This window comes from Parambassis ranga, chromosome 14 (genome assembly GCF_900634625.1).
Source record: "Parambassis ranga chromosome 14, fParRan2.1, whole genome shotgun sequence".
Classification (NCBI taxonomy): domain Eukaryota; kingdom Metazoa; phylum Chordata; class Actinopteri; family Ambassidae; genus Parambassis; species Parambassis ranga.
In genome coordinates, this window is record NC_041034.1 from 4,871,447 (window position 1) to 4,880,586 (window position 9,140).

The window sequence follows — 9,140 nt, forward strand, 5'->3', positions numbered from 1 at the left end:
TCCTTTGCTCTACGTTTGTTCTACCAGTAGATGGCAACATACACCCCTAAACAGTTTCAAATTTAATTTAAGACTTTACTTTTTCCAGACAAAAAACATTTTCCCTGTTGCAACAAAAAATGTTTACAAAAAAGTGTCATTATATAAAGACTGCTCATCTTCCCTTTATTACATTCATGTTACTTAGTTTAGAGTTACACAAAAAACAACACCGTTAGAGCCACACAAAGAAAATTAATATGAAACTGCACAATACAGTTTTCACTATAAATGCTACAGAAGCAGCTGAATGCACACCACATACAGTATAAAACTGATCAACAAATTGTGATTTTTATTTTCATTTTTTTTCAAATGTGGGCTCCTTGTTCAAAGTGTTCACAACACACATCTAGACATCTACTCTGATACAGAGTTTACTCAAACTTCTTCAGGTGGTTGTAGAGGGACTGGACGTATGTAAACACACACATGGGGTCAGGCTTGCCCCCCATCTCCATCATGTCCTCCACCTCGATCAGACGCAGACAGTCGGCCTGCTCCCTGAAACAGCAGAAATAAAGATGGATAAAATGTAAACACAAATAAAGGTTTACTCAGAGTCAGATGATACTGCAGCCAATGTGTGCTATACTAGTTATGCTTATTATGTCCACAACATTAGTGATGCTAATGTTGCTATAAAACTGACACACAAGCATCTTTATGATAAATGTTGAGCTATTAGATTTATTTAATTGCTGATTCTGTAGTCTACTTGGCTTCATGTTTGATTTGATGTTCATCCTCACTCTGCAGTGGTGAAGGCCAGCTCTAAGTTGTGTTTGTGGTTTGCAGGGTTCAAAGTGTTGTAATCAAACTCCAGAGGGAAGAAGGAGTGGACCAGAGCACAGAAAGCCATCCCATCACTCCAGCTGGACGAGAAGTTCTGGATGTCTATGTTCTGAGAGAGAGAGAGAGAGAGAGAGAGAGACAGAGGTGATGAGAGCAGGAGCTGCTCAGCGCTGTTTTAAGTACAAAAGAAGGCCAGGTGACGGTACAGATCGTTACCTGATAGCCTATCGTCTTTGAGCGACACCACTCCAACAGGATCTGTTTTATCCCGCTGGCACTGGAGACTCCAAAACTCTGAGACCGCTTCAGTTTAGGCTTCGAGTCCTTCGGCCTGTTTGAGAGAAACAACTGTACACCAGCGCTGACATCTGGACGGGAAGGGCCGATATTTAAAATAAACTTACTTCACAGGCTCAGAGTTCATCCTTTCAAAAAGGGCCCGTTTGGCTTGAGCCCCATTGGAGCGTGGAAGTGTTTGTGATTTCATCAAATCCTGCTTAAACTCCACTCCCGTTGGCTTGTTTGTTCTCCTATAGAGAGACAGTGGAGAAAAAAATGGAAGTTTTCATAACCATGGAGCTTTTTTAAGGGAACTGAGGTAAAAGTTTGTGGAAACCTTCAACAAAACAAGAGTGTAAGGTCAGAACTTACTTGTCCAAATTAGGTGAGAAGCCAGATTTTATGATGGATTTGGAGGGAAGTAATTTTTCTGAAAAAACAAGGAATGGATGAAAACGAGACAAACTAGATGACACATGCCCCTGTGAAGTGTCATAAACAGTATCAATGAGGATTTTGTTTACCTGCAGGTTGGGGAAAGCTCACACTCCTCTTCAGACTGGGACTGGGTGTCTTCAGAACTGGAACTAAAAAAAGGCGAGAAGAATTTAGGACAATACAGCAGGGAACTAACAATTTATGGACAAAAAAGTGCATCTTTGTCAAACTCACCCCTCTTAAAGGGATATTCCCCTGGTTTTACAGCAGGTTCCTGTGATGCTGAAAGACTTGGTGACGATAAAGAGTCTGTGTTAGGTTTGGGTACAGCAGCGAGAGGCAAATGGGGCTTTGGTTCACTGATGTCTAAAGAAGAAAAAACATTTTAAAATAAGAGTCAAAACTCTAAACGACAAAACGACAGAGCTTCCACGCACCACGTCTGAACGGATATTCGCCTCTCTTTATCGTTGGGGATTCTGGTACTGAAGGATTCAGAGCTGGAGCAGGACTCTGGTCGGATTTTGATGCCTCTGAGCTGGTTCTGGTAACAGCTGTTAGAGGGAGATGAGGCAGAGGCTGGGACACAGAGCTGGACTGATCCTGATTATCCTGGGATCTCGCCTCCTTCGCTGCACCTGCGTAAGTAAAGAGATGGAGCGGTAGAACAGGAGAGTCCAGAGACAGGAGAGTTACAATCAGGAGGGGGACTGACCTCTCATAAAGGGATAATCCCCTGGTTCCCCTGCTGCACAGTGTCCAGCTGCTTTGGGTGCTGGACATGTTGACTGAGCAGGTTTGGCAGCCAGTGCATCCTCTGAGCTGGGTTTGGTTGTCATGGCAGTGACGGGATGATGAGGCTGAGGTTCATCAGCATCTGAAAAACAGAGGAAGGAGAACAAAGGAGGATGATGTCTGTTTTCCCGTCTCTTGTTTTCCCAGCTTGGTGGACTGGTTTCACACTCACCACACGTAGCAGGAGACTCTGCTGGTTTTAATGGAGTTTCTTTTGCTGCTTTGGCTACAGAAACAGGTGATGGAGGAACAGCCGGAGCATCAGTGCTGGCTTTTGTCATGGCAGTGAGAGGAAGATGTGGACCAGGTTCTTCCTGGTCTGGAAGAGAAAAAAAAGGGTTCATATCATACTGAAAACAATTGACCGCAGTGATTCAGATCACTATGAAGTCTGACCAGGCCCGCAGCAGCTCTCCATGGCAGAAGACTCCGGGCTTGGTTTGGTGATGGCCGTCAGAGGCTGGTGGAGCTGCAGGGCAGGCTCAGCAGTTTGGGCTACATCAGAGTCTACTGATGCATTTTCTGAGAATACAAAGCAAAGGTGAAGTCGGCCTGTTGAGAGAAGAATGTGGAACTGTGTGTGTGTGTGTGTGGAGCAGCTGCTGACCGTGCTGTTGATGATCATTCTGCACATGTGTGGCTGTGACGTCTTTCTCTCCTTTTGCATCATTGCCCTGTTCAGCAAAGACAAAACGTTTATTATGAACATCTTTTGGTGGACTGATGTGAAAGGACGTCTCATAGGGGTCCATACTGTGTTGTTATCTATCAGCTGTGATGCTGCAAAGCTTGATTCTGATTGGCCATTGCAGCATTCTGTAGTCCGTTTTGTCTAAAGGACAGACTGTTGCTGTGGATGTGACACTGATCTCAGGGGGTTAAAGAAGTCCACTCAATTTAATTTCACAATAAAATTTGTATATGTTGTTTAAAATAATGGATTGTTCATTGCTGCATGCTGTGGAGCTAGGATTGATTGTATCTAAGGTAAATCAGTGTGTGTTTGTGTGTGTGTGTTTTCACCTCTCTGTATGTGTGAGCTTCAGCTGTTAACAGCTGACAGCTTCTCTCTTAATGACAGCTGCCAACAAACCCATGTTCCCACTGAGAGCCTATTTTAGAATTTGCAATCAGCCCCTTTGCAAGAGTTTCCGCTGCACTCTTCTTACATCCCAATATAGCCCCAAATGGATGCTTTGGAAATCAGGGAGTTAGCCTGAGCCTTTCAAACAGGAACTAAGTATATCAGCCCAAAGCTTTGGCCTGTATTCACCATCTACTCTCACCATCAGCCTTTTGCTCTCCAGAGACGCGCAGAGGTCTGACCGCCATGCGATAGAGTCATTGCAGCCAGTCCGTCAACTGGTTGTCAGGAGGGAGATTAGCACCACAGTGGTCTGTGGTCTGTGGGCTCCACAGAAGCTGCTGTAGGATATCACAGTCTGACTCTGTCTGACCTCGCAAATCCCCTCAACCTCAGCCTGGGTTTTACCTCCAAATCACTCAGGATCCTTCTCAGAACACACACTGCTTACATAAACACAAACAAACAAACAACGGCATGTCCATCATATAAGGACAAAAATGTTATAATCACTAAACAAAAAAGCACAGAACGTATTTTCTGCTAAATCTGAGGGAAGCAAGCCGACTAACGCCCTGGCTGGCCTAAAAAATACACAAGCTCTGCATCACTTAATATATAATGTGTAATACAAACAATACATATAGCAAACCAGAGCCTGAAACATCACAAACCAGAACCTAAAACTTCACAAACCAGAGCCTGAAACATCACAAACCAGAACCTAAAACTTCACAAACCAGAGCCTGAAACATCACAAACCAGAGCCTGAAACATCACAAACCAGAGCCTGAAACATCACAAACCAGAACCTAAAACTTCACAAACCAGAGCCTAAAACATCACAAACCAGAGCCTGAAACATCACAAACCAGAGCCTGAAACATCACAAACCAGAACCTAAAACATCACAAACCAGAGCCTGAAACATCACAAACCAGAGCCTGAAACATCACAAACCAGAGCCTAAAACATCACAAACCAGAGCCTGAAACATCACAAACCAGAGCCTGAAACATCACAAACCAGAACCTAAAACATCACAAACCAGAGCCTGAAACATCACAAACCAGAGCCTGAAACATCACAAACCAGAGCCTAAAACATCACAAACCAGAGCCTGAAACATCACAAACCAGAGCCTGAAACATCACAAACCAGAACCTAAAACATCACAAACCAGAGCCTGAAACATCACAAACCAGAGCCTGAAACATCACAAACCAGAGCCTGAAACATCACAAACCAGAGCCTGAAACATCACAAACCAGAACCTAAAACATCACAAACCAGAGCCTGAAACATCACAAACCAGAACCTATAACTTCACAAACCAGAGCCTGAAACATCACAAACCAGAACCTAAAACATCACAAACCAGAACCTAAAACATCACAAACCAGAGCCTGAAACATCACAAACCAGAGCCTGAAACATCACAAACCAGAGCCTGAAACATCACAAACCAGAACCTAAAACTTCACAAACCAGAGCCTGAAACATCACAAACCAGAGCCTGAAACATCTATGCTAAAAATGCGTTTGGAATTGGAAAAATGACTCTTAACTGAACGGAGCATTTTACCACCTACCACCTTACATCTTCATGTAGAAAGGAACACAACGTTAAACTTGTCACACTATGTCTTAAGGCACTTGGCCTCCAATTAAACCTGGAATTCTGATAACTACCTGGCTACTGTCTGAGCTCCTGGTGTCAATGGCTTAAATGTGGGGCTGCTGGTGCAGCTGTCTGAATGATGGAGACCCGTGACACTGTTTGTAGTTTGACTGGTGACTTGAGATGTAAAACTGGAGTTGGAGTTGAGATACACATGATTAAGTGCTTTGTTCTACTTCTTCTGCTCTCCACACAAACTTTACCAGCTTGTAACAAAAGAGTCCAGTACTAAAATCCTGTCCCTGGTCCTACAGACCAAATTTCATGTTGAAAAGATGCGTTCTTCTTTGATAACAGTTTCCACTCAAACACAATAATGATAGCTGCATAGATCAAAACCAACTCTACTAACTGACATTTAAAAAAAGTAGAAAGTAGTAGAGCATCAACTGGTCAATTGGGGGGGGGGGGGGTCATGAACTGTTGCACGTCAGAGTCCGATGGGGGGACTGATGGTTGGGAAAAGACCGGGTGACTTCAGCAGAGAGAAATGTTGGCAAGCGGTGTGTTTCGACAGGACAGCTGGTTGTCTCTCCTACTGGGGTGTGGGTTGAGCAGGGGGGAACTCAATTCAACTTTCCATTAGAAGACGAGACTCGGAATAGCCAGGAAGCAAAATTCCTGAGCGATTAGGGGCAGGGATTTATTTATATACCTGTCTTAGAGTGTGCAAGTGAGTTACGTCACCCAGCACCACACGATACGTGTACTAAAGGCACCGTTAGCAGCACGCAGGGTGGGTTTAGTGTCCCAGTTTGTCACGTGGTCCACTACATCCCTGCCTGCCTCTGCTAGGCTCTGAGGATAAAACATTAGGCTATGAATGGTTAATTTTGACTTCTTTGCATGCATGTAGTGAGTAGTGTGTTAAAGATAAGAAAGGAAGCTGCTGCAGTTGCTGAAGAGCATGCAGAGGTTTAGAGGGGCTGCAGCTCACTCCCAAATCTCAGACCCAAAAATACATATGCCCTTTGGAGGACCCGCTGTTATAAAAGTAGGTCACGAACAAGAGAAGGCTGAGACTTTGGGGGGTGTAGGAAAGTGTGTATATGTCTGTGGTGAGGTTATTTTTATGTAGTTTAAATCCAATTAGAATCCAAATTGCTGTATGTATAATAATGGCTGGTGATGCAAAGCACGCTACCGATTCTCTGCAGAGAACATGTGACACTGAAGTCAGAGGTTAAAGATATTCTACACAAGCTTAATGCAGATCCCTTAACTTTGAACTGGGGCCCACTATGTAAAGTTAAAGCCTGACCCTGATCAGGGGGACTCACTTCGTAAGCACATCTGATCTCTTGAAAGGTTATTTTTTTTTACACCTGGGAAGAGAGCAGCTTACTGAATACTATCAGGGTTATATCCAAATATTTTTTTTTTGGTCGTGCCATTTAGTGAAGGACGAGGTTTCTCCTGGTGATGTATGATGGGATTTAATAGGATGAGGCACATCGTTCTAATTCCTGATGTGTGCAGATAATCTCCTGTGAAAATGCGAGTGTAAAAGTTGACAGTATGTTGGACAGGGTCAGGTGTGCCTGTTGTGAGACTTAACAGCACTGCCCTGTCATCACAAAGACAGAGCTGCCAAAGTTCATCGCCATGGCACAGTGCTACAGATGTAAAAACACTGTTGTTGTTCTCAGTTAAAGTTTTGTGTAGGTATAGGCAACTCAAGTAGGTGGATAGGTTTAGGAAAAAGTCTTTCACAGTTTTCTATTAGCTACTGTTATATATTGTCTCATAACTTAAAAAAGCGTCTTCTTTAAGAAAGTTTTCAAGGCCTTAAAATGAGCCATGTTTCCAGAATGTTATTTGTCTAAACCTAGCCTGGCTGTGAGAAAGTGAAATGATGGACTTTAAAATAGTCCCCTGGACACAGACTAGACCAGAGACCAGAGACTGAAACCTACAGCCACTGTTCACCAACCCCCCAACCCCTTTTTATAGGCTTTAATCTGGCTTCAAAGCTTAAATTAAAGTTAGATAAGTGTTAATTTTCAGTGTTTAGTGTTTTTCGTGTAGTTTGAAGACACAATGCAGAATTGCTTTTTTCTTTATTTTACTAGGGATGTTTAACAAGTGTCTCCCTGAATTGCTTAGCTGAAGCAACACACCCCCAGGTAATGAACTAGGACCAAATCATTTAATGATTCGTCAACTACTAACCCAACCTGTTAACAAATCGATCAGTGAAAGTTAGGAAGTCCTTCACATCTGAGACCAGGACCTTTTAAACATTTACTCATTAATTTTACTAATGAGCACTAATCTTCTGATACTGTTCTACCTCTGTTCTGTAAAAAACTGAATGAATACTCACATTGATCTCCGCATGTCTCTTTGTTCTCCATGGAGGAGGTGCTGGGGTGTAGCTGGGAGCAGCAGCATGACTTGATCCTCCACTGGACCCTGAAGGTTCAGCGTACGTAGACTGAATTGACTGGTTGTTTTCTGATCTTCCAGAGTTGCTCAGACCACTCTGGTCCTCCTGGGCCTTTGACTGAATCTCTACATGGCCATTCTCTATACTCTCCCTCTTGCTCTTCCCCCTCACATCTGTAGGACTCCTCTCGATCTTCATGCCAGTGAGACCCTCTACTAGGTGGCTGAGGGCCTCCAGCTTTGCCCTGAGTTGCTGGTTCTCCTCCTGCAGCCTGGTCACCGCCTCGGCCAAGGGTCCGTTGGAATTGCACAGATCCTCCATCCTATGCTCGATGCGCTGCTTGAAAGCACTTACATCCACATGCACCTCACTTATGGCGGCCTGCAAGGTGGCCTTAAACTCAACAAGAGCTTCGTTTACCATTGCCTCCTTAACACCTTCTGATGCTTCATCCATGGCGATCCTCACCACCCCTTGGTTTCAAGTTCAGCAAGTAATGGGGTGGTCAGTAAGAAATTTCAACACCAAACCTTCTGTTTCACTTCTAATTCTTCTCACAAACGTTTCAGGGACATCTGCCGCCTTCCAGGCCCGGTTTCCAGCACAGTTGCAGGACTTTTTTGAAACGACGTCCGAGGTTGCAGAAAGACTCCTTGGCACCAACTCATTAAAGTCCCATCAAGCTCCATGGAGGACTTCTTTCAACATGGGTGCCCTCTTGCTCTTCCCTCTCATCTGGTCCAAGCAAGAGCAGTTGGTATTTATAAGTCATGGAAAACTTACAATGACATCTTGGAAAACAGATTATGTACTGCACGGGCAGATCGGTTTCTCAGAGCATGCAAGAGCGGAGGAAGGATCAAACTAACCTTTCGAAGGAATCCATTTGAAGTGGCAGATGATTTTATTCCATCTTCCTCTTTGCTCGTGCATCTAAAACTCTATGAGTGCCGTCCCCCCCCTGCACAGAGTGTTGTCTGAGCTATCTGTGCCTCCTGAGCCAGGGAGCAACAGGTTTTCCTCCTCTGTATTTTGGGACATTAGGGGGCGGGAAAAGATCAAATGGGGAGGAGGGGCCAGAATAATTCAAATGTTTTGTCCCCCTTTGTTGGAACATTAAAAATGAATGAATGTCCAGTGGACATGTTTGGGGGCATAGATGGACCAGAGTGTAATAATGATACTAAATTAATTTTATAAATCCAAAATAACCCTTAAATCCAGTTCACAATTAGGCTTTAAAATGAACTAATATATATATATATATATATATATATATATATATATATATATATATATATATATATATATATATATATATATATATATATATATATATATATATATATATATATATATAGTAAACAGCACAAAAAAGTTGTTACAAGCTCCAGTAATACAAACAATTTTCACAGTTTTAAATTTAAGCTAAAAATGGGTTGGCAGGGTGTATTGAAAAGCCTCAGTTACCGGTACTCTGGTATATTTTGTTATACTGACATTTTATAATGTGTTTTCTTACAGTAAACCTAACACACTACTACTTTTCCTTCAGGATATAACACTGTCAGAGGATGTTATTTTAAATGAATTATGAATGATTTTATGATTTCATGGAGTCAAGTCTGTGCTCTAGCAGC

The 9,140-nt window shown here is 43.0% G+C and overlaps 1 protein-coding gene across 1 annotated transcript; it reads right to left on the bottom strand.

Annotated features, from left to right (window-relative positions):
* Window positions 1–134: 134 nt before the first annotated feature.
* Window positions 135–8,510, bottom strand: LOC114446111 (microtubule-associated protein 4-like). Its single transcript, XM_028421548.1, has 14 exons — window positions 8,370–8,510; window positions 7,438–8,235; window positions 2,954–3,020; window positions 2,743–2,868; window positions 2,519–2,665; window positions 2,267–2,428; window positions 1,989–2,189; window positions 1,786–1,917; window positions 1,638–1,700; window positions 1,486–1,543; window positions 1,239–1,364; window positions 1,051–1,165; window positions 792–943; window positions 135–543 (listed from the first exon to the last, which is right to left on the bottom strand). The coding sequence occupies exons 2-14, from the start codon at window positions 7,954–7,956 to the stop codon at window positions 417–419; spliced, it is 1,995 nt and encodes a 664-aa protein (XP_028277349.1). The 5' UTR covers window positions 7,957–8,235; window positions 8,370–8,510; the 3' UTR covers window positions 135–416.
* Window positions 8,511–9,140: the final 630 nt, after the last annotated feature.

Bases quoted from the DNA above. Each gene is read 5' to 3' on its own strand.
- LOC114446111 (XM_028421548.1), bottom strand. From the start codon at position 7,956: ATGGATGAAGCATCAGAAGGTGTTAAGGAGGCAATGGTAAACGAAGCT. The intron at 3,021-7,437 runs GTGAGTATTCAT...TTTGCTGAACAG, and splicing joins AGAGACATGCGGAGATCAAT to GGCAATGATGCAAAAGGAGA. The intron at 1,544-1,637 runs GTAAACAAAATC...TTGTTTTTTCAG, and splicing joins GAGCTTTCCCCAACCTGCAG to AAAAATTACTTCCCTCCAAA.